Source organism: Tiliqua scincoides, chromosome 2, assembly GCF_035046505.1.
Source record: "Tiliqua scincoides isolate rTilSci1 chromosome 2, rTilSci1.hap2, whole genome shotgun sequence".
NCBI lineage: Eukaryota > Metazoa > Chordata > Lepidosauria > Squamata > Scincidae > Tiliqua > Tiliqua scincoides.
This window is the reverse complement of record NC_089822.1, coordinates 120,846,528-120,872,960: the sequence shown is the minus strand read 5'-3', so window position 1 is coordinate 120,872,960 and position 26,433 is coordinate 120,846,528. Positions and strand designations below refer to the sequence as shown.

The following is a 26,433-nucleotide window of genomic DNA, read 5'->3' as shown; positions in this document are numbered from 1 at the left end:
AGATGTGACAGTGGCAGCTTAAGACCAAACCAAACATGACAGAGCCATCATTCATGTGTCCACTGAAGTTGCATATGGGGCTGGAGACCTTCCTTTAATTAAAGGGGTATAAGGGAGACAGGTGCTGAACTCTCCTTTACTCTCTGCACTGCCTCCCTTATTCTGTTGCTCCAGACGTTTGTCTCTATTTCTTGCTCACTTCCAACACTGGATGTGGAAACAGAGAAGTGGCTGACATGATAAGATCAAGAAAGGTGAGGCATGGAGGAGAAAGAGTTCAGCACACTTCTGCTGAACACTCCTTTTACTGTTAACAAGACACTATGACCACCCACTTTATACATTCTATACACTGGATCCCCAAGATACACACATTCAAGTTATGGATGGCTGTGTCAGCACACAGGCACACTACATCCCTTCAGTGGTGTTTTCACACAGGTGTGATAGTGCTGGACCAGCAAGAACTGGATGTGTGCACCTACAAACATTCAACCTGCGTACACAGAAGGGACTTAGTGTATAGGTTACCTCTGCTAACTGGGTAAAAAGGCACCTTATAATGTAGTGGTTTTCTTAGCAGAGGGAAAGCAACTATCCCTATTCTTCCTTAGCACAGCATCCTACTCAGTGGCTATTTGGTTATCTCTCTCTCTCTCTTTTTTTTAAATTTATAATTGTGAGACCTTTCAGAACAGTCCTATTTTCTTATTCCTTTGCTATATAAGCTGCTCTGAGAACTTTTTGTATTGAAAAGTAGTATGTATACATTCATTATCATTATAAGTGAACTATCCAAGTGAATGATGGCCTCTTCACATCAGGTTTGTCACTAAGAAAGCAACGCTAAAGCTGGTCTGAATGAAATATTAAATTTGCTCATGGGTAGGCAAACCCCAGCCCGGGAGCCATTTGTGACCCCTGGGGTCCTCCAATTCAGCCCACAGAGAGCCCCCAGTCTCCAATGAGCCTCTGGTCCATCAGAGACTGTTGGAGCCTGTGCTGATCCACAACTGTCAGTCATGACCGCCAGATGCAAGTTCCGGGTCGAGTTAGAGCAAGGCCTTTTACAGTTTCCATGTGTTTTCTGCTTTTACCTGAGTATTATTTTACCTCCCCTCCTGCCCGCCCATTACCTCTGAATAACTTACATCTCCATGTGTTTCTGGCTTGGTCTCTATGTTTTCACTCTGCAAAAGGTATGTGGCAAACCGTTCATAGTTCTCATGCAGTTCTACATGCCTGTATTATAGCTCTCATGTGTATTATAAATAAGCTCAGTAAAATTCATTTTTCATACAAGTTCCATCTCTAATTTATCCATTTATGTAAAATACAAAATTTAAATTACAGCACAAACCTACCTTGCGCTGGAACAGGCAAGCCACGAGGCCTGCGTGATTGGAAGGCAAGATTGCGGCCAGAAGTGGCTCGGCCGGAGGCAAGCGGAAACTCTTCCACTTACCCCCAGGTAAGCCAACACTGCCCCAATAGGTCTCCTCAGACTTGCACCACCTCAGGGGATAGTATAAGTCCAAGGAAAATGGAGTGGCTTGTAGTCGCTCCACACTGCTCGGGGAACGGGGTTGGGATCTGGCATAGCAGCTGGGTCCCAGCCCTGCCTACCACTCCCTGCCCACCCACCCCTGGGTCCGCCCTTTGCCCGCCCTCCTCCTGCCCTGAACACCTCCTTCCCGCCTCCTCCCCGCCTTCCCCAGACCCCTGCATTGGCCGAGATCGGCCGACATAACCCCCCCTTCCCAAGTCAGCACAGAGGCTGCATGCATGTCCCTGCGCCAACCCAGCTGACTCTTGAGGAGGCGCAAACATGCTTTTTATAATTCTATAATTCATCATTCTTTTTTTCCCCAGGCCCTGACACAGTATCAGAGAGATGATGAGGCCCTCCTGCCGAAGTGTTGGCCCACCCCTGCTCTAGACTCGTGAAGTTGTAAAAGCACTACAGTTGTAGAAGCAATACATGCATCTCCCACACTAAGTTATTCTGAAGTGCTACCACAAAATCAGCTGCAGTACTGCCCTCCTGGCATCCCATTTTGAACCCCCTTCTCCAGTAGATACCCTTTGCCAACTATATCTCTCATTATTGATGCTCTTCACATACAGTGCCTGATACCAAGGATGACCAACATCAATACTTTCATGGTCTGCTCCCTGGGGCCAGAATTGTATTTTGCAGAACATACTGACCCCCTCATAGATGCCTTCTAGCATATGGAGCTTATATACTCAGGCTTTACAGTATATGCAATACGAACAGGGATGCCGTGTTAACTCATTATATACAGTATCTCTCTTACTTCCCACTTGAAAGCATTTTCATTTACTTATGAGTATTGGACATAACTACGGAAAATGTTATCACACCTAGATTAAAATGTCAATAGGATTGCCACAGTCAAGAAAAAAAACTGCTTTGGGGCAGATCTGGCCTCTGAGCTGTCAGTTGTCATCTCTACCATTCACATGGCTTTCAGCAATTGCTCCAGCATGCATTTTCTCCACAATGACATACTCTCCTAATTGTTTCTTCATTTTTTATGTTCCACCTTTCTCCCAAGCTGGAACACAAGCTAGCATATGTGCGGGTTCCCATCCAGGCAATGGTCAGACATTTCAGCAAGGTGGCTGCCTCATATATCTTCAGGCCATTTCCTGAGATCCTTCAGTCCAGACCCTGTACCCCAGTAAAGGGAGAAGCAGGGAACTGAAGGTAAAGGTAAATAGCAGCAGCCATTACAGTCAAGGACCAGGCCAACCTAATGGACTTGTTCAACTGCTTGTTTTAGCAAAACACCTGAAAGTCAAAGAGATAGAATACATAAGCAGATTTGACCAAAAGCATTTACTGATGAAGAACCACCGCATTCTAGCTGTTTTCTCATTGTATACCATTTTAGACAATTGTAAGTAGCTGGCACTTCAACAAAGAAAACTGGGGGCTTTAAACTGATTCAGAGTTAAGAACAAGCTTGTATCCCTAAATCATTAAAAAAAACAAAAACCTCAACCTTAATGCTACAGTATGACCAGGTCTTTGTTTGCTTGAAGCAGTAACATCTGCTCCCCATAATTTAAATAAGGAACAGACAGGCCATCAGACATTCAAAAACCTATGAGACCTAAACAAATCCAGCGTGTAACTATGGGCTGCAATCCCTTGGTGCAAATATGCTCAAGTTGAAGTGAATTTCAACTTGCAGGATTTTTTTTAAGCAAACTGCACACCCAGAGAGGCAAATTAAGACCAGGAAACACATTTCATTAAGTAGAGCTCTTGAATTCATGCCCTTTCAGCTGTGGAAGAAAGAGAGAAAGAACCTAGTAAAAGATAAAACTACATTCTGCTAATCCTGCGAATGTATCCTGCCGTATAAGGCAATTGCCATCATAAGAAAGCAGAAAAGGTTACATATAAAACTTTCACTATACACGTATATTCAGATTGCTTCTTACAGTGTTTCCAGTTTAAAGATGGCTCTCTGTCAAGAAAGTGTACAGTACTCTCCAACTCAGGAGCATGCCTAATTTCATATAACATAATGCATATTTCCAAGGGGAAAAGCCACTAGAAACAACCTTTCTTGTTGGCCCCTCTCCTTCTGTTCAATTACCTTGGACAAGTATAGTCATCAGCCTGCATTATCTTCGATAATAAATAGATAGAAATCAGAATAAGGCTGCAAACCTTTCCCAGGAGTAAGCCCCTTTCACTTTCCTGGGAGTAAATCCCAGGTGGTACATACAGTGGTACTTACTTCAGAGTAGACATGCACAGGATTGTGCTGTAAGCAAACTACTGAAACCTTGACTGAATTGTTATTGCCTGAGGGCTCAATTCTATCCAACTTTCCAGCAACACAGCAGCTGAAATGAAGCCCTGAGATAAGGGAACAAATGTTCCCATATCATGAGGAAGCCTTTGTGACTACCTCCCTGCCAAAGGATGCAGTGCACACCCCACTGGCACGCTTGCACCAGCACTGGAAAATAGGATAGGATTGGGCCCTGAGTCATCACTGATGAGCACCTGATCTGGATTGGATACAGAAAACTAGTGTAGCACAGTAATTAAGGTTGGAGACAGACAGTTTTTAAGAGAACTGAAGGTAGTAAGGTAAAAGCATCATGCTTTAGTGTACACAATTCTTTTGTCTCTGTTGCCTACAGTCAAAGAGGTTTTGAAGAACTACAAAGACTTGCAAACCCTACAAACATAGTGAGATGAGTGCACACACTGTAGGCAACAATGCCACTAACATGCCACCTTCAATTACGGGGGATGGGGGGACTGGAGGGGGGACTATCTCCAGTCTAAGAGAATTATCTGTCAGCTGGAAAGTTGCTGATCCAAGAGGCACATTCCACTGTGGCACTGGTTTGCTGCAAGTCCCTCTTGAATTAAGAGGCTCTGAGCAATAGCACACTAGTGCTCTTGCACAGCTCCTGTTCTCAACAGTAAGATTTATGCAGAAAGATTTCCCAGAAATTGCGTGTTCAAAAAAATCAACACCAGGAACCAACTGCACACTCTTCAAAGATAAGATTCAAAAAACAGAATCCCTGTAATGGTGACAGCTGGAGAGAAGAAAGGAGTTCAAATTTCTCCAGCATGGAAAACTTCATCTGTAAATGGTCAACACACTCTTTTCTATACAACTATTAAAAGTAGGGGAGCCCTGTCTCCTTTGCACCTGGTCCATGGATCCAGCCCATTCACATGTTAACCCCAATCACATATTAATCCCATATGGAAGAAAGACAATCCACACTCAACTGCCATAACCTTGCAATAACTCTATTTCCTTGGGGCAAACAGACATCGCATTCGGGTGAATAGCTTTCCAGACCTCATGTTCAAGCCATGCTCTGGCATATACAAGGCAGCCTGGAAAACTTTTTGTAGTCATCTACAAGAGTGCATTATTTCCTGAAAACACAAAGCACAGTGTGAAAGAGATATGGCTCACATTAGAAGAAAACACTTCAATTCAAGATGATAGCCAGTGTTATTCTGATCTTTATGTCATAGCACCCCATTCTGCTGAACCACTGCACGTCAAAGATAGCGTAGAAGGCATCACCTGCCATTACTGTGTTGATCATGTTAATATGAATATTATGCAAATCATATTCATTTTGCAGAAATTATATTATACAGATTAGTTACAGTCCTCTAGAGCAATATGTTTCTACTGTGGCCTTCAATGGAAATGCAACAAGTTCCTGGGCCCACAAAAGAGATTTGTCCACAATCAAATTAGTTTCATGTAAGATCTAGATTTAATCAACTCAAACAAAGAAATACAAAAAGGCTAACAATGCAGAACATTATACTGAGAAATGACTATATACAGATGTTTGTACCTGAATAGCCGATAACACTAGAGCAAAAGTTGCTCACTCCTTTAGAGGTTAGCAAGAAGTGAGTTTAAGTGCAAGTAAAATTAATTTCTTGGCTTACGAAAAATGCACAGGGTAAATGTGACATTGTAGGGAATAAAAAAAAGCTCAGTTATGCAAGCAGCTATTTTTCTCCATATCTTTCTTCAGTACTTACACTGGTAGGAAACACGAATACCACACAATACAGCTTGAGAATGCTTGGTAGTAAGGGATTTAGAAACCAATCCTATGCCTGTCTACTTAGAAGTAAGTTCCATTATAATCAATGTTGCTTACTCCCAGGAAAGCATGCATAGGACTGCAGCCTTAGGGCACAATCCTAACCAATTTTCCAGCACTGACATAAGGACAATGCAGCTCAAATGTAAGGGAATAAACATTGCCTTACCTTGAGGAGGCCTCTGTGACTACCCCCCAACTGCAGGATGCAGCACATGCCCCACTGGCACAGTTATGCCAGTGCTGGAAAGTTGGTTAAGATTGCGCCCTTAGACTACAAAACTGCTCAACGTTAGGCTGCTAGCCTAATTAAATTAGAACTTGAGCAGACAGTCTCTAGGACTGCATCCCAAGCCCCAGTGATACTGGCTTAAGTTAATAGAGGACTGCAAAATATTAATTACTGTATAAAATTAATCCAACATGTATAGCTTAATCCAATCCATACTTAAACAGAACATGTTCAACAGGGCTTATTTCCTCATCAATGTATTTAGAGTTGCAGCCTGAAACACCCATCTTGGCTGCCCACAAGCCAGGAAGGTTAGTTTTCACAAATGAGTTTTGGATGAAAATGCCAACACACCTGTTTTTTCTTTAATATCGCACAGCACGCTGAAGAGAGCAGGTTTCATTCGATGGCAATTCAAGGCATGTTTCCTAAAAAGGAGGGGGAAAAGCAGAATGAATGGCAAAGGAACAGAAAGGGTAAGAAAGAGACTGGCAATACATTCCATTCAAAAGCCACAGCCCATGTTGTGCCAGAAAATTACTTTGCAAGGTTAAATTTATAGCCTGAAATACACAACTGCCTACAGTAGTTAAGTACCAAGCAAGTTAAAGTTGTATATAATTATACAGATGCTTGTGTATTTTAAGAGCATATGGGAAGCCTCAAGGCTGCATTCTGCATTAGCATTCTTGCACTTCCTTTAACAAGGCAGCCTGTTTCAAAATGAGGGATACCAAGAGAAACCACAAAAGGAATATTTTAGCATCCTGTTGCTAAACTCTGTACCAGCAAAGCCACAGAACTGTCAGAATCTTAATATATTATTTACTTTAAAAAAAAAAAACCCAGTGGAGTGCAAGATAGCTACAATAATCTCAAAACCAAACCCTAACTACAGTTGAAATACAGCTGCAAAGGTCTTCACAGTTCCTAAGTCAGGGCTTTCAAATTCAATGAGCTGGAGGGCCAAACTCCTCATTCGGGGATGCCTGGGAACCTGCCATTAGTTTTTCACTACTAAATGTCATTTCACCTGAATGTAAAACCAAACAATTTCATCTCCAACACTAAAACTGGGAAATTTAGGAGTTGTTTCAGCAGCACTTGTCAACCTAACTATTCTGAAAAAACTTAACGCTTGAACCGGAGAACAAAAAAAAGTTACCCATAACACATTAATTATGTTAATATTAAACACATTATTATTTATATGCCACTTTTCAACAAAACAAGTTTACAAAGTGGTTTACACAGCTAAATAAGTGAACAAAAAGTTCCCTGTCCTGAAAGGACTCACGGATCCTAAAAGGATATCTTGCCTTACTATGCCCATAGGAGCAAATAAAGCTGATAGAAATTGCCTTACAGAGTCAGATTGCCCTATCTAGTTCAGAAGTATCTGTCTCAACATCAGACTTGCCCACAAAATTCATCTACAAAACAAGGATGTGAGCACACACTGCCATTCCAGACAGTATCCATGACAGAAAGTATCGCTGAGCCATGTAGTAGCAGCCACATGCAAGTCAACCTCCTTATTCTACTACGGGCAGCACCATCTTCTGCAAAACCATCTTCTGCAATGGTATACACTGGTATACTGTATACCAATGTGGACTTCTAAAGGGCCTGACAAGACCTCTGAGCCTTAGGTTTAACACCCCGGTTCTAGATCACAGTAAACTCAATATCCCTGTACATCAGGGGTGCTCAATAGGTCGATCGTGATCGACAGGTCGATCGCGAGGACAAAATGAGTCGATCGCGGAGCTGCTCCAGCTGTTCCTGCAGTTCCGCGGCTTGGCCAGCAGGTGGCGCCAAAGAGCCGCCTTCTGGGTTCTGAGACCCTGCACAGGGGCAGCCTAGAGTGCGACGAGGGTATGAGCGCGCTCTGTGACTCTCACCGGGCGTCGGGGTGGGCGGAAAAACGAAGTGAGAGTGAGCGCAGTCGCCGTTTGTCGCTCCGCTCGCATCCCCTCCCCCTCAGTGCCCGGACTGGACAGGAGAGGCTGGAGCTGCGGCAGCGCAGGCCACCGGACAAGGGTGGGTGGAGGAAGGGAGAAGAGAGCCTCGCGTCGCCTCCCCGCTGTGCAGCTTTTGTGAAAGGAAGCGCCCCTCTCTCCAGCCCACCCCTAGGGTAGAGGGTGGCCTGGGCACAGCCCTGGGCTGGAAGGTGAGCGGGCGGCGGGGTCCCTGCAGGCGGAGGCGGGGGGCTGCAGGAGGGCAGCAGGTGGTCCAGGCTGCTCTGCTTTGCCTGCCCGCCCGCTCTGGGAGGCGTGACTGCTGCTGCTGCACCTGCTGCTGGACCAGGCGGTCCCTCCCCCCTCCCTCCACAGCCTGTGGGGAGGGGGCTGCCAGGGCAAGCCCGGCCACCTGCTCCTCTGCCGGTCCTCCTGCAGGCGGGGGGCTCCCGGCATGGGCCAGGCAGGGCGTCCCTGCGGAGGGGCGAGCCTGTGCAGGGAAGGCGCTCTGCACGTGCTCAGAGCACCTCCAGCCGGTGGCTTCTCTCCAGCCCACCCCAGGGTAGAGGGTGGCCTGGGCGCAGCCCTGGGCTGGAAGGTGAGCGGGCGGCGGGGTCCCTGCAGGTGGAGGCGGGGGGCTGCGGGAGGGCAGCAGGTGGTCCAGGCTGCTCGCCTGCCCGCCCGCCTGCTCTGGGAGGCGTGACTGCTGCTGCTGCTGCACCTGCAACTGCTGCTGGACCAGGCGGTCCCTCCCCCCTCCCTCCGCACCCTGTGGGGAGGGGGCTGCCAGGGCAAGCCCGGCCACCTGCTCCTCTGCCGGTTCTCCTGCAGGCGGGGGGCTCCCGGCACGGGCCAGGCAGGGCGTCCCTGCGGAGGGGGCGAGCCTGTGCAGGAAAGGCACTCTGCACGTGCTCAGGAGCACCTCCAGCCGGTGGCGTAGCTGGAGGGGGCGGGGCACCCAGTCTGGCGAGGGGAGAAACACTTTGCACATGCTCAGAGGTGGTGGCACAGCTGGAGGGGGGCGGTAGATCTCCAGGCCTTGCTGGGTTTCAAAGTAGCTCTCGAGCCAAAGAAGTGTGAGCACCCCTGCTGTACATCATCAGGGTGCTCAGAAAACAGTCAGCTTCATCCACAGCATCATAAGCTAGATCTTACCTGTATCTACCTGGTTAAAGAATTTATAAATTGTTTTGGACAAAGAGTCCCAAACACAACTCACAATACAACAACATTTAAGGTAGTAAAATAATCAATAAAATGAACAAGCAACAGACAGAATTAGTCTAATAAAGGTTAATAAAATTCATGAATCCAGTAATCCTGAGAGCCAGGGTGGTGTAGTGGTTTGGGAGGTGGACTTAGACCTGGAAGATCCAGGTTCAAATCCCCCCTCAGCCACAAAGCTTCCTGGGTGACCTTGGGCCAGTCACTTTCTCTCAGCCTCACCTACCTCACAGGGTTGTTGTGAGCAGCTGTGTATACTGCCCTGAGCTCTTCAGAGGAAAGGAGGTATAAAAATGTGAAAAATAAATAAAAGGTAGCAAAACAGGTCCTGGGGAATAAGAAAGTCTTAACCTGGCATCTAAGTTTGGAAACCTTACAAACCTGTTGGAAGAGATTATTCCAAAGGTGGGTGCTGCCACCAAAAAGGCTCTCTCTAGTCATCACTCAACTTATGAATGTGAGAGCCACCAACGAAGGATCTCTGAAGCAGATCTCAATGGGCGGGCAGGCAGGTTCATGTGGAAGAAAGTAATCCTTTACATACAAGCTGTTTAGGCCTTTGAAGTCAGATGCTCTGTCTTAAAGCATGCCTCAGAACAAACTGATAGTCAGTACACCTATTTTAATACAGTACAGTCAAAATGCATTCAATGTAGCACATCCCATTTACCAATTCAGCTCCTGTGTCCTAATCCAGCTGAATTTTTCAAAAGCAGCCTCATGAACAGCATATTACACAGCAGAGCATGAATCTGCCAGGCTACTTCTATCTAGAAACGACTGCAGTTAGAGCACAACCTGCCTCATGAAAGACACATAGCACAACTATCTGAGCATCCAAAGTAAGGACCAGAGATCTAAGAGAATCCCCACAGTGCAAATCTCTTCTTTTAATGATCATTAACTAAACAAAATTACAGTTCCAAGCTAAAAGCTGTCAGGTGTTTCTTGCAGAAGGTACAGAGAGTAAAATGAATTGTTCTGGAGTAAAAATGTTTCTGGAGCAACTTATATTGATCCAGATGACACAATACAGGCTTGCCCCACAAACTGTCTACTATGTACAACTTCATATGAAACACTGTCCAGAATCTGCTTGGGAAGGCTATACTATTGAAGAGGCTATGCTATTCTAAAGCAAGTAGATTCTAACACTTCTTGTCATAATGTTAAAAAACTACCCCACCCATCACCTCCTGCTGGGGCCACCAGGGCAGGTTACAACAACTAAAACAATAAAACATCATCTTTAAAAATAGAAGCAAAAGTAAAATAAAAACATTACAAATCAACATAATTACAGGTCAAAATTAGAAGTAGGTGGGTCGCAGTGACGTCACTAGGGTTCGCATCACCCAGTGTGGGATGCCAGCACATCACCTTCCCATGCTGTGGGCGGGGCAACACCCCAGGTGGTGGGCATGGTGATGTACCATCGCTCTGCCCCCACTGGTTTTTTGGCTGTACCTTTTCATAGAACAAAGATAGAATACATTCTGCATGAAATTACACTAGTGGTATCACCCCCCCCCCGGGTGTCAATTTACTAACACCTTATTGCAGCAGCTCTCAAACTTTTAGCACTGGGACCCACTTTTTAAAATGACAATCTGTCCAAGACTCACCAGAAGTGATGTCATGGTGGAAGTGACATCATTAGGCAAATTAAAATAAATGTATAAATAATTAAAGTAAAACAAATAATTAAATAAGCAGAAGCCAGTCCTGTTCCACCAAGTGAATTTCCTCTGTGGCCTGCCTGCAATAACACCCCCCCTCCAAAACCAGTAAGGTTTTCAGCCCTACCCAGTGCCCAGTTCAATTTAAGAACTTCTGTTTAAACCAGATCACTGTCAGGATCCACCTGGCTTTGCAAGTCTCAAAAATATTCATCTTATCAGCTGAAGCCTCTTTTGATCTTTTTTAGTGAGGGGGGGGCTGCATTCTGGAGCACTTGTTTAGCTCCAAGTGCATTGGATCAGGACCATTCTGGTGTCTTTGGATTCCTCTCAGCCTGCCCTTTCTGAAGGACTAAGGCAAGTTCGCCTACTCACGAGTAAATGCGCGATACGGCTCACTTTCACTTTCCATAGAGATCCATGTATTTTTTGTTCTCCAGTCTTTTGGCCATAACTTTTGATAGAAAGGGGATAGTTCATTCTGGTTTTCTGCATTGCCTTCCAATTGAAATTCCGCATCCAACGGTATATAATATGATGGGGTTACTCCTAACGTGATTTTAGCGCATCACCCCCCAGTGTGCGTCACCCCCCGTGCGCGACACCTGGTGCGGACCACACCCCCCGCAACCCCTAGCAACGCCACTGGTGGGTTGTTACCAGATGCTTAAATGACTCCAATGACTGGATCATTCAAGTCACCTAGAGAGGGGAATTTTATAATTTGGGCACCACTATCAAGAAAACTCTGCCTTTTGTACCTCACCTACCTCACACCTCATAAGGATAAAAGGAACCATGTACATCACTCTGAGCACCTTGGAAAAAGGGCAGTACAAAAATGTGGGGGAAAAAATAAATTCACTATGCAAATTACTTCTAGAGTCACTGTAGCTGGATTCCTGACGATATTACTATGATTTTCTAGAGCAGGGATGTAAAACTCGTTTCATATCGAGGGCCGAATAACATTCATAATGCCTGCTGAGGGCCGGAAGTGATGTTATTAGGCAGGAAATGATGTCATTAAACTGGTCATAACCAAAAATAAGCACTTTTTCTCACTTAGGAACCCATTAGCTGCAAATGTCAGAAGAGAAAACACACAAATCTTGATCATATTTCAAGATATTGGAGAGCCCAATTTTCAAGTGGGCTGCCCATTCAGAAGTAACACCTTAGCACTGCTCAGCAACTGAGGGCCTGAGGGTCGGATAAAAAGCTTCCGCGGGCTACATCCAGCCCCTGGGCCTTATGTTTGACACCTCTGTTCTACAGTATACAATTTCATGTATGCTGAAAGCCCACCAACCTACCATATCAATGTGTACATGGCTTCCTGCAGCTTGTTAGACTTCTCATACAAGTTAACTACTGGTACATAAAACCATCTTTTTTAGATAATTGCAAACAAGCTGTGGCCAGTTTCACTTATGAACAACCTCCTTGCCTCTGTTGAGTATGAGAGCAGGAGAATGAAAGCTTATGTTTTCATTTTTTACTAAACCACAGTTTCATATGATATGCAAACTCAAACTGTGGTTTATACAAATTTTAGTTTGCTCAGGCTCAACAAACCAGGTTCAAATGATGGCTTAATCCTTGCTTGTTTGAAGAATAAACCACAGTTCTGTCCCTACACAACAGGACACTGCAGCTGATTCAGAAGCAAAAGTAGAAACTTTCACTATTCTTCTCTTGTGCATAGAAGAGGAGAGGGGAGTGGGATCCTGAAGTTCACTGTGGTTCATTCACAATCTAAGGTTTCTAATTCATGATGTGTCATCTGATCAGGCCACAACCTTTTTAGAAGTAAATGTCTAGTAGATAAATACATAACACATTAAAATACCATAAAAATATAAATCTACACTGACCATATTGTTTCATGGCAGCCTAACCAAAATTACCATATGTTTCTGTTCATCCTTTTGTTGAAGAACCAATTCTAGCCCTACAAACATGGCCCAAGGACTCAGGCAGCCAAGACAAACAAAGAAATCTCTAGAGGTCTCTGCTAGTAACAGACAAGGAGCACAGCTGAAGTATATATAAGTCATTAAAAAAAATGCTTCACTTTTACTCACCTGTACCTGGCAACTTCTGCATCAGTTTGAAAAAGCACTCTTTACAGGTCAACTCCACAGTTCAGCAGCCATGACATTCATTTCTTTGGAACACAATGGTCCCCAGAGAAACTGCAGGTGTTCAGTTTGCTCAAGTGATAAATAAAAAACATGCTGCCCTCAACAACTCATTCTCTTGGTCAGTGGCCAAGCCTCATATGGCTCTTGAATCATGCTCTTTATTGGCATGTTTAAAACAGGTACACTATTTCATTGTGCTGGCTATCATTTGACATCTCATTATTGGCCCTTCTGAATTAACTTGTACAAAGAAATGCTACTCTGCAGAACTCCACATGTATATGGGGGGAAAATGCCTGGTCTACAACACATATAGAGACTTTACTGAAATGTTTTTACTAGAATCCCATAATGAGTTCGGAAAAAAAGCTACAAGACTAAGAATGCATTCACAGACTGCACACAAACATCACATTCATCCCAAACTTAAAATATATTTGGTGCAGTGTTAGAAAAATGTCATTGCCAGATTATTTGTCCCCTACAAACTTCATGAACTCTATACAGCACACTTGTACACCAATACTATCATGTAGTTTGGAGAATATCTTACTGTAGTGATTTTCAAGCTTCCTATTTCAGGAAACAACTTCTAAACAACTCCTGTACACCACGGGGGATTCCGGGGCAATTTGAGGGTGAACACAATTTACAGAGGGGTACTGGGTGAGCACACTGGGCTTTACAGTTGCTTTACATGAACCAAGTCTCTGCCCTTGTACAGATGCTCCTCTATGGTTCCACATTACAAGAGATCAATATTGATGGTCAAGCTGTCTTCCAGGGAAGGTTGATATTTTCCATTACTGACACTTTCACTGAGGGGCCCTTGACAAGTCCCTAGGAAAGGAACTCCAAGATTTGCCAGAACACTGTTTGAAAACCACTGCATCCTGGACAAACCCAACAGCACACAATCAAATACCTTGCCTCCAACAGTAAAACAGCACAACATGCTTTGAAAAGACAGCAGTAGAGAAGAGTGTCCATCCCGTGAGAATCCAAAATACCAACTACTACTCATCATACAAATTATGGTCTCTGATCACAGCTATTGATGCTCTTTCAGGCTTAGAATTTGCCTATTCCTATTGGATGGGAATTAAAACAATGGTTTTCACACATTCCATGACTGCAAATAATTATCCACTGAAGGGTAAAACATCTTCTTTGTTTTATATGAAGAGCCAGGCCACATGTTCCACAGAAGATGGATGTGCAACTGTAGCCTGACACTTATTTTAAATTTTGAAAACCATTTATGGTTTTCAAAAATTAAAGACACAACTGATAGTGGAGTAGTCAGAATGAGGAAGAACAGGTATCCATTTCCTTGCTGGGTTTCCCTTCTTCAAATCTCTCTCTACTCCTCAGCTGGTGGGTTCCCCGTGTATCACACATTCTAAATTCCATAGGAGGAAAGATAGGGAAGGGGAGAAACTGGGAGTGGGGAACACCACTATCAACTGACTGCAAATAAAGAACAAGTGCCATCAGACTAGAGTCACAGGGGCTTGCAGAAGAATTTTATTGCCTTTCCAGCACCTTGTTTTGATTTAATCTGTTTCGCAGACCTATCTATCGCCCAATATCAGTGTTTCTCAAGGTTTGTCCTCCACCATACCACTTCACATAGCCCACCTATTCAAAGTGCTACCAGAAGTAACTGGTAATAACATCACTGTTAGTTACTTCTGGATTGGGAGGCCAGATCCAATGTGGAAAAAAACCAGTAAGAGGCTAAGGGGGAACAGCAGGACTTTTTCAAGCACGGAAAAAGCATATGCTTTGGATCTCTGTCCATCAAGCTGAGTATCCTACCACTGTTTGTTGTGTCACAGTCTTGGTCTCATTGCCAGGCGACAGGGGTCAAGGGATCCTGCGAGTACCATCAGACACCACTTCAAGTACTACTGGTGGTACCCATATCACTGATTGAGAAACACTGCCATATATAGCATAAAGTATGCTGTTGCAGCTTTCAGTTGGATCCTGACAATTCTCAAATTGTAACCCCAAATTGATGTATTCACTGAAAATCAGTGGTGTTATACCAAAAACTCTACCGCTCAGAGCCAATCAACATATTATACAAAATAAGAATTCTGCATTGCACCACATCAAACTGCAGGAGGGAGTCATATCTTTAAACACTCCCACTTGCAACAGGCTTTTTGTATAAACTAGAACATAAGGAAGAAACATTTAGCATAAATATCTTCCCCAATATACTAGTTCACTATATGCAGGTATCTTTTTATATGGAACATGGATCACAGTTACACTCATACCACACAGTCTAATGTGATATAACTGAGAGACCTGTAACCTTAATTTACCATCTCATTCTGTAAAATCCATATTTAAATCAACTCTATGAAAGCCAATTTATTCAAGCAGAAGAATCACATTAAAGTGTTTCCTGAATTAAACCACTTCTTGCTGCATTCTAGTTTTTGAATGCTCTCCAATAAAAAAAATCCTGCACATACAATTAGCAAGCCAGGAAAATGAGTTCAGCCCAACCTACTCGAGCATGCTGCTCTATATCATGTTTGCAAGGAGGTGGGGGCGGAGCATTCAAATACACAACTTTCCAATTCAGCCTGAACTGAAAAAGGGTTTTATTTTTAATTTACAAAATGCCAAAATAAATATACATCTAACACAGTGGTTCTCACACATTTAGCACCGGGACCCACTTTTTAGAATGAGAATCTGTCAGGACCCACCAAAAGTAATGTCATGACCAGAAGTGTCATCTACAAGCAAGAAAATTTTTAACAAACCTAGGCTGCAATCCTACTCACACTTACCCAGGAGTAAGTTCCATTGACTATCATTGTTAAAAGAATATACATAGCAGCTTGTTAAAAGTACAGGTCTGTAACATTTCCCCAAATGCAGTCACATATCATGGTAGCATCAAGTCTAATATATTAAAAATAAAATATTGAAATGAATGGGAATCTACCTGGAATTGGCTTGCGACCCACCTAGTGGGTCCCAACCCACAGTTTGAGAAACACTGATCTAACATAAATAAAAACACATTACTGTACACAGGTAGATATGCTAAAGAAGCAACAAACACTAAACACAGCAAGTACACACTAAAGAAGCTAAAATAAAGCATGTAGCTAGATATTACCACATTATTCTGATTAATGTATAAAGTGGCCACAAGATTCTGCCTGAAAATATAAGTAAAACGAAAATTGTGAATCTTGAACTACACAAGTCCACCTGTGAAATTCCAAAAATTTTTATTACATAAAATGTTTGTCATAAATGCTGATAATCAAACAGCATAAAATATATTAATAAACATTCACACATTTCATGAAGTTATATTCTTTGTCAATACAGAATTCTTTATTGACAATTCTTTGTCAACCCACCGTGTAAAGGTTCGGGTGGGGGAAGGGGAGAGACAGGGAAGCGATCCCCAGGATTGCGCCCTTATGGGGGGCGAAGGGATGTGTTTGTGACTTACTTTATGAAGACAGGGCTGCAGCAGGCTGCAGGGAGCCCTGCGCAGCCCTCCCCAAGTCTTGGAATGTTTGGAGAAAGTGGGCACAAAGCACTTCCATTTTGCAGCCCTGTCGCCATAAAGTTAGTCACAAGCACCCCCCCTCGCCCAACCTTAGGGGCGCGATCCTGGGAATAACCCCTCCCCTGCAAGAACTTACTGAGGGAGTAAAGCTCCCTCAAAGTTTGAGAACCACTGCTATAGTGAATGGTATTGCAGATCTGAACACTCCAAAGTAGCAGGTGTGTTCAACAATGGTTTGAAAGTACATTTCATTCACTCTTAGGCCAATGCTGTTCTAAGCTTTTACATGAACTCCTCGATTCCATAATCTCTACAGCTAAAAAAACTCTATAAGAAACCACTCCACTTACATCCACTGCAAAGGGGTCTTTTTAATCATTAGTTTTCTAAAAATCACAAACGCAGCATAGCATTTAAGTTGTTTCAAGACAATTTAAAAACAGTGAATGAATTCAAAAAACTTATAACAGCCATTTCAAATTAAACTCAACACAGCATTCACAAAATTTGGAGCTGATGTTTTATACACTGATTTTTTGAGTTTTAGCATATAAACTTTTAGGTACAAAACATTTTGGTGTCTGTTCCTCTGGAAGACAAAATCCCTCTTTTAAAATAACTAACTTTTCATTGGGGTGAATTCATGGAGCCATTCCTTGAAATCAACACTCCACAGCTCACAGCAGTCATACAGAGCAATCAACTATCATAGAGGTGACAAAGCATGGCACAAACTGCCTGCTTCTACAGACTTCCAATGCTTTGAAGGTGGCACCCTGGAGAATGTGAAAGACAATGTGTTTCCTCTAGCTCAGCAGTTCTCAAACTGTGGATCTGACACCTACCAATGGGTCATGACCCAATTTTTGGTGGTTTGCAAAAGTCGATTATGCTATATGCATCAAGCGTTAAACAAGTTGCTACTTGGGGGGAGCACTGCTGCACAATCACCATTACAGTCACAACCCTTGGCTTTTATAAATCAGGCTGAAGCTTCTAAGGCCTCTAAAAAGTTTGAGAGCCACTGATCTAGCTCACAGGAAGTTGAATGCAAAGTTCCACATGCACAACAATAACTTTTATGTATTCTGGCAGAGTGTATGTTCATGATGGAATCACTTCTACAAGCAATATAATTCTGCATACAAGGTACCAGTGGGGACTTGCTAAACTCAGACTGACAGCAGACAAAGCCTGTCCAATCAAAAAAGGAGATGACAATGCTGCCAAAAAGCCATACATTCAGGTGAACAATCTCTATGTCCACACAATGTAAATAGCTCCCATGTTTCTACTGATAAGGAAGAGTAACAAGTAATAAAAGTTTGCTGCTTTTTTTAAATGCAGTGTTTCTCAAGTAGTGGGCTGGGACCCACTAGGTAGGTCATGAGCCAATTTCAGGTAGGTCCCCATTCATTTCATTATTTTATTTTTAATATATTAGACTTGATGCTACCATGATATGCAACTGCATTTGGGGAAATGTTACAGGTTTATACTTTTAACAGGCTACCATGTATATGCTTTTAACAATGATAGTAAATGGGACTTACTCCTGGGTAAGTGATTGCAGCCTAGGGTTGTTAAAAATTGTCCTGCTTGATGATGTCACTTCTAGTCATGTCATCACTTTTGGTGGGTCCTGACAGATTCTCATTCTAAAAAGTGGGTCACAGTGCTAAATGTTTAAGAACCACTGTTTTAAAGTTTCAGCACTGAATATATCAGTGACAACAGGAACCATGAGCTACACTGAAAATAATAGCAAATGTTGTGCATTATTATACTACTGAAGCAAACTAGTTTGTGCTTTATTCAAAATTCAAATACTGAGGCATGTGGCAACATTTAAGACAGCATATTTATATTTCTTTTAAAATCCATTGTGGTTACAATAATGCAATGATTAAATTATTATAAACTGCCCTGAGACATTTTTAATTAGAGAAGCAGGACAAAAATCTGTACAATTTTTACTATAAATAGATAAATTTAGATCACGTTCTCCACAGACACACATTTGTGGCTGTAGTAACAAAATTCAGGCTCATACATGATTCCCCTGTATTTTGACAGGCCAAATGGAACTCTTCCTTGCACAGCCATAAATGAATGTTAAGGGTATTCCTGCACTAGTGCTGCATTCTAATGTTCTTCTGCACAACATTATGACTCATGAGGATGCACCACAGAGCCAATCTTTTCTGCATTTTCCAAAACAGACTTCAGGAACGTGGGAATTTATCAGTGCTGATAGGAACATGAGCTACACACAGAATACCACCAAATATTGTGAGAGATTACAGTACTGAATCATAAAGTTCATTCTTTATTACAAATTCAAAAACCAAAACGTGCGGCAAGGCTGTAAAAGAGTGCATAACATTTATATATTGCTTTTATCCTGCTGAATCTGTTTTAATTTATTAGCATATAAACTAACTGACACACAGAGGGCTTGGGACAACTTCACAAATTAAGCAACAAACACACTTGCTGCATACACATTGATAGTGTTTTGGTAAAAGACACAAAAAGGCTACAATTCCAAACCTACTTATAGGTTTGCACCAAAAATACAAATGATGTACACACATGAACATGGTTCTTTAAAACACACATATACTGTATGCATGTCTGAGTAACCTGATTGCGTTTCCAGAAACATCAGCATGCAAATACAGGATATCATTCAGAATTTGTGTGGTTGGTGCAAGAAACACCAGTGTATACACAGCAAAAAAATCTTAAATATGAAGTGTGGAGCTGCATTGACATGAATTAAATTTGAAGAACTTGGGGGCAGTAACAGAAGCTAAAGAAACCCAGGAAAAAACCAGGAAATTCTTCTTATTCAAAGATAGCAAAATCCCGGATTCTAAGATGCACTGGCGCAGCAGTATGTGCTACATTCAATGCAGTTTAGGAGAAGGCTGGAGGTCTCCTCAGGGTAAGGGGATTACCCCAAGTAACACCCCAGTCATTCCTATGGGGCTTCTTAAATCTGTGCCAGCTATTTAGCTGGCACAAATCCAGGAAGTCCATGTAGGGCTGCACAGCTTGGGAGTAGGTATCAGGATACAGCAGAGGAGGCCTCCCCAATTCTCGCCCCCTCCTGGGCCCAATCCCCCCCACCCGTTTTGCCCTCCCTTGCCTCCAAACTGCCCCATGCCACATAGCACAAATTTACCTCTGCTGGCTAGTGCAGCATCAGGATCCGGTACTGACAGGCCAACACAGGCCTTTCTTTGTGTTGGCCCCCAAGTAAACACAAACATGCCTTATGGCACTCTGAGACACCATGAGCGGGTACAGGGATGGCTGAGCCAGCTCAAGTTACAGTTAGAATTGTGCTGTAACTAGGAATGTTTTACTTTCATTTTACTGATCAATGCATTCAATTTTACTATCAATAACAAAGGATTACTCCCAAACAATATGTATCATCAGGACTAAGGTTGCACTCCTATGCACATTTACCTGGGAGTGAGTCTCACTGAATGGGTCTTACTTTTGAGTAGACAAGCAAGTAAGAGAAGTAACTGGACCAATGCTAATTTATATAGCTGCCCTGCTCCTGAACCAGGTTTGCTCATTAAAGGTATTTACAGGTCCAGCCTATTTATACACGGATTTGACTCAACAGGAATGGCCCCTGCAAATCAGAAGGAATGTACTGATCCCTGGAGAAGGGGAAAAATGCATCCCTTTAAACAGTCCTTTAACAATAGCCTCCTTAATGAGAGGGGGGGCAGCTGGCTGACAATCCATCAATCCTTCTCTCTCCAGGCAACCCCTCCCTTCCCCCTGAGCACAGAAAGGTGCTCACTTTGCATTGGTGAAGGGAGAGGCTGAGTGGAGCTCCTTTCTAAGCTCTTGGAGGAGGACTGATTGATGGACTGTCTTCTTAATGACTCTTATCTTACATCACAAAGGTCAACAAGGTTGTTTTTAAATCACTGGAGCAAAAAACTTTGTTTTTTAAATTGATTTGCTATAGTGCCTTTTTGCCATCCACTTGTGTGCTTCAAACAGAACCCAAGGGAATAATGAGGCTCAACCTGTATTTATAATAGAGCGACTAAGATGATTACGGGGCTGGGGCACCTTCAGCGTTTGGGCCTCTTCAGCCTAGAAAAGAGGCACCTGAGGGGGGACACGATTGAGACATACAAAATTATGCAGGGGATGGACAGAGTGGATAGGGAGATGCTCTTTACACTCTCACATAACACCAGAACCAGGGCACATCCACTAAAATTGAGTGTTGGGAGGGTTAGGACAGACAAAAGAAAATATTTCTTTACTCAGCGTGTGGTTGGTCTGTGGAACTCCTTGCCACAGAATGTGGTGACGGCATCTGGCCTGGATGCCTTTAAAAGGGGATTGGACAAGTTTCTGGAGGAAAAAGCCATTACGGGTTACAAGCCATGATGTGCATGTGCAACCTCCTGATTTTAGAAATGGGCTAAGTCAGAATGCCAGATGCAAGGGAGGGCACCAGGATGCAGGTCTCTTGTTATCTGGTGTGCTCCCTGGGGCATCTGGTGGGCCGCTGTGAGATACATGAAGCTGGACTAGATGGGCCTATGGCCTGATCCAGTGGGGCTGTTCTTATGTTCATACCCTGCCTTTTCCCCACTGGTGTGGATGCTCAAGGCGGCCAACATAAAACATACATAATAGAACAACAATAAAACTACCCATAAAACAGCCAATCAAGAAGCAGCAGGCAATATTAAAACAATATATAGATATAAACACTCAGAAAGAACATGGCATGGTTTGCTATGTCCCCTAATTAATTTCAGTCTCCTGAGAAGCACAAGCAAGGCTACTACACTCCTAAAGGAGGATGCATTTCTCAAGCTGGGAGAAATTAAAAAGAAGCACCATAACCCTCATTAGATAACAATGGCATGGGTTAAGCAGACAGGTTCTAGAATAGCTTTTCACACAAAATTCTGCCCTACAGTACAATGCATCTGCTTACCCAGGTCATGTTTTTGTTTTTTCTCCCTGTCTGCAGCCACCTACCTTTTAGAAGTACAAAACAATGCCTCTGAAAATATGGGTTCAGTTTAGATATTTTACAGATTTCTGTGGGTTGGCTTATAACCATACTTTTACAAACAGACTTTTTAAAAAGTCAGTGCTCAAAAGTTCAGCATCTGGTATGTTAACCTTCTCTTTAGCCTTCTGATATTTTCAGCTTACAGTTCTGTTAAGACTTATTTAAAAGAGGGTTCATCAGCTACTATCCCAGAGCAACAACACAGAATATGATATTACACTGAAAATGCAATGGCATTACTCTGGCATAAAAGGTTAGAACCAATGTATCATTGAGGCTATATGCCAACAAAGAATTAACTGCACATTTAAATGCACTGATTTCAGTGCTAATTCTGAGCTGGACGTGGCCAATGACTTCAGACTAAATATTCTATGGGTGCGCACGTTTAGGTAGCTTCATAGAAATTATTCAGGAGCAATTCCTGGAGCAATTTCTGATCTTTCCAGGCAGCAAGTATTTACACACTCTACAACACTCAGTACACTCATTCATAGCCCACAGTACTATTTTACTAGCCAAGCTGTCCACATGTACCTGTTAGTCATCTGTGGCACATCAGCCTGTTGTGGAAAAAGAAAAGAAAGAATCAGCTCTCTTTCCATTTACAAAAGCTCCCCAATCTAGCTGTCTGAAGAGTGAGTCTTACCACAAGAAATCAGGCAAGTGATTATTTACAAGCCTGCTCTACGTTGAACAGCTATGATCTGGAACAAATAATCAGGAGTGGGGAAATTGACTCCAACACTCCTGCTCCCTCTTTGCCAACAAGAATAATATTGGATAATTTATTACTATGGGTTGTTCAACTAGCTGTACATGTGACAGGAGGAAAATCTATCAAACAAATACACACTACCTGAAAGAATACTGAATGACAGTTTCAAGGTAAAACAGAGATATAATTTAACAGAATGCCCATTTATGTGGTGAATATATAGGCATTGATATTTGTGTCAAATTGCACAGAAACAGATGATGACACAGAAAAGTTGCTGCCCAGTTACTTGAAAATTTGTGTGCCTGTGTTCAGCTAATGGAAAGAGGACTAATTTTCACAGCCAAAGTAAACTGAGTGGCAGCATGCCAAGAAATTCTATTAAAGAGTTATACAGTTATGCAGCTTGAAGCTGCATCCATTTCCAATGCCACCACACAATCCACTTTGGACTACTTCAAATACACTGAAGCTATACAACCTATTGCAGCACACACCACTTCACTTGCAAATAGCCACTTTTCTGGTTAATTATAGCAAGCGAAAATCATCCCAGGTAACCAGGCAAGGACACTATTTCTTCTTCTACTTCTTGGCCCAAATTATTCAAGTAAGTGGGTGGATATAAATGAGTTAGTAAAAAGGCTGAGGGGCTAATCGCTTACTGTGAACTTATTTGCAAGTCTGATGTACAGTTCCACTCACTCTCAATGCCCTTGGTCATATGAATTAGTGAGGGAAGAGGGAATGAGTGTGTATGTTTATGGGCTTCAGTACATCATAGCTTCTGTTTTGCTTCTATATGCAATGGTGTGCCTGAGATGTGACCACAGTTACTCTGAAACTATAGCATATTGGAGGCTTCTCAAAATGTCACATTGTCTTCCTTAGGTCAGAGATTTACTAGAGAAGGGAGAAGTTTCTCCTTTTCCTCTTCCACGCACAATTCAAGGTGATGTCCCAATTTTAAACTCATTACACCATGGTAGTAAAAATTCCACTGGAATGAGTAGAACTGCAAAATAAATATACATAAGCTGTCTGGGAAATGCTATATTACCACTCTGTGTGCAGCACCTGGCACAAGACATAGGTTAAATAATTTCAATAAAGTAAAAAGGATTATTAAGTATCAAATACATTAAAATAAGCAAATACAGTACATATATTATTTAAAAAAGGATTTAGCACTCCATTTTTCCACTTCACTATACTGACACCTATATGCAGAAGAAAGCTGGTAATAAGTTCAACCAATTCCAGTGTAGCACAACCCAGGCCCATACTAACTAAATACCATTATCCTGGGATGACATTTCTATATTTCCATGTGGGAAATATCCATACATAAGAAAAAAAATCTGACCACAAATTCTACAAAATTGTACAGCCACAAATCCCCTACCACCCAATACTGGCTCTTTACTCAACAAACCCCAATGAATTATAACACCAAGGCAAAAATGAAGCACATGAATGCAGTACCCACTAAACTACCGGTATAGCAGATCTTAGGCCAGAACAATGTCCATAGCAGATACAACCACCAAAACACCAAACTGGAAGACATGATTACCTGGTCTAATCATACTGAAGTTATCAACTAAGCAGTTTTCACCCCACATTTAAAGCCCTTCCTGCAGCTATGCTTTACTAACAGTGAACCTCAGATTCTTACAGACATCTGCCCACTACTTTAAGACACTAGTGTTGGTGCTTGCTGTGAATGCCTCACACTCAACTCCACCCACCAAAGGTACAGATAATGGTACTGTTAAAAAAACACACACACACACACAAAATCATCCTCCCCAAGTAATTATCTTTGTACTCCAATAACACATTGGTCTAGCAATACTTCTGGAAGCACAAGCAACAGACACATGGAATCAATCCTCTAAAAGGGGGGGGGGTGATGCATCCCTGCCTAGGCTGGATCTATCCCTGACAAATACATATATTTTTGTCTGTCTGACTCCCAGGAAAGTGTGGATAGGATTGTAGCCCCGATGATGTCCATAGATCCCAGGCAGTAGAAGTTCAAAAACCGCAATGCTCTCCAAACCTTTTGTCTATGAGTATTCAACATTTGTTCAAATCTTGCCTGCTGAGCATACATACAGTTTTGAACACTAATGAACTGGTTAACACTCAGCAGTTGTTAAGTCACTTGGTGATCAGTCCATGGGATTGTTCACTAGAACCCAAAGCCAAAGACATCTGCCACCAAATCACAGTTGCTGCTATTTCAAGTCCCAAGACAGATTTCAGTGTCCAGGCCCCAGCTCTGTCATCCTTACATGCAGGCATTTACCCACAAATGTAGAGGAGCAATGTGACAACCATGCATTTGCAAACACATGCAGCATACTGGTACACTGGTCAAGGAGCAAGCTTGCCCTGCATAATATGTGGAAAGAGTCTTAGAGCCCAATCCTATCCATGTCTACACAGAAGTCAGTCCCATTATCATAAAAGGGGCTGACTCCCAAGAAAGTGCGGATAGGATTGTAGCCCGAGCCCAATCCTATGCATGTCTACTCAGAAACAAGTCCCATTATCATCAATGGGGCTTACTCCCAGGAAAGTGTGGATAGGATTATAGCCCCAGAACCCAATCCTATGCATGTCTACTCAGAAGCAAGTCCCATTATCGTCCATGAGGCTGACTCCCAGGAAAGTGTGGACAGGATTGTAGCCCCAGAGCCCAATCCTATGCATGGCTACTCAGAAGCAAGTCCCATTATCGTCCATGGGGCTGACTCCCAGGAAAGTGTGGGCAGGATTGTAGCCCCAACGTTGTCCATAGAGGTCCAAAAACCTCAATGCTCCCCAAACCTTTTGTCTATGGATGCACAGCTAGATCCTAGGGGGCCACACACACACAGAGCCAAAGTTCAGATAGGTAGAGCTCCAGCACACTTGCACCTAGGCCCCACTGCCCCCAAGCCTCTGCCCCACAGCTCCAGCAACCCCAAAACCTGCATGCAGAGTTGCAGAACACCCCTTTGCAGCCCATCAATCGCAGGCCAAGGGCTGCTGCCTACCAAGTGAACAGGGGCAACAGCACAGAGAGGGGCAACCCTCAGAGCTCTGCCCCCCCCATGGATCTTGCCCCCCTTCCTCACCTGGCCTGCGCTTCGTCCAAGCTCTGGTCGGTGATGGCCATGATCTGCTGCAAGATGTCACCCGTGTCCTGAAGTCCGGGGGCTACCTGGGGCTGGGGCGGGCCCGGCGGCGCTTGGAGTCGGTGGGGCGGAGGGTCTGCGGCGGCCCCGGGAGGAGGCTGGAGCCCCGCGAGCAGCCGAGATGCCTCCTCCATGGCGGGCGGTGGGGGAGGGGAGGGGGCGGTGTGGGAGGGGGAGTCCCGGAGCGGCTGGAGCCCCGCGTCGCTCTCACATCCACACACACACAACAGGGCCCAGCGCCCCTCTCTCGTGCACGCCCCGCCCCCGCCGCGCGACGGGGCTCCTCCTCTCGGCGCTGCCTGCCGAGAAGCGGCCCTCCTCCTTCGGTGACAAAGCCAGTCTCTCCACGGCCTCGTCAGCGCCGCCGCCTCCGGGGGCAGAGGGGGCGGGGCCGGCCCTGGGAAGCCTCAATGACTGACGGCCTCAGCCAGCGCAGGCCCCGCCCACCCCCCGAGGGCTCGCGCCTCCGCCTCCCGAGGAGTCCCGCCTGGAGCGAGCCGCCCCTCCGTCTCGCCCTGCCCTGGGCTCAGCGGGCGGCCTCATCCAAACGCTCCGGCCTGAGGGGACGAGAGTTCCGTCCTCCTCAGCTCCCTCCGCGCCGCTTCAGCCCGGCGGCTCTCGAACTGCGCCCGCACCGGGCTCATCGCTGGGGGGGGGCCAGAAGGGAGCTCAACGGCCCCAACGGTCGCTTCGGAACGTCCGTCCAGCTCCTCGCAACGGCCGCCTCTGCCCCGCTTCACCTCAGCGCCTGCCCGAGGAAAGGAGTCGCCTCGCGCAGCTGACGCACCAGCCCAGTCCTGGCCACACTTACCTCGGAGTAAGCCCCGTTGACTCTAATGGGGCTTACCTCTGAGTAGACGGGCATAGGATTGGGCTCTCAGGCCACCCACACTTACTTTCCTGGGAGTAAGCCCCATTGACTCTAATGGGATTTACTTCTCAGTAGACATGCATAGGATTGGGCTCTCAGGCTGCAATTCTACCCACACTTTCCTAGGAGTAAGCCCT

General features: G+C 44.1%; 1 protein-coding gene across 2 annotated transcripts in view; it reads right to left on the bottom strand.

Moving 5' to 3' along the window:
• Positions 1–25,758, bottom strand: part of PBX4 (PBX homeobox 4) — a 41,781-nt gene extending 16,023 nt beyond the window's left edge. For both annotated transcript variants that reach the window (XM_066613977.1, XM_066613978.1), the window contains exons 1-2: positions 25,366–25,758; positions 6,233–6,306 (exon numbers count right to left, since the gene is read on the bottom strand). In XM_066613977.1, coding sequence (XP_066470074.1) covers positions 6,233–6,306; positions 25,366–25,559 — 268 coding nt within the window. In that variant the 5' untranslated portion in view covers positions 25,560–25,758. The remainder of the gene's footprint in view (positions 1–6,232; positions 6,307–25,365) is intronic.
• Positions 25,759–26,433: the final 675 nt, after the last annotated feature.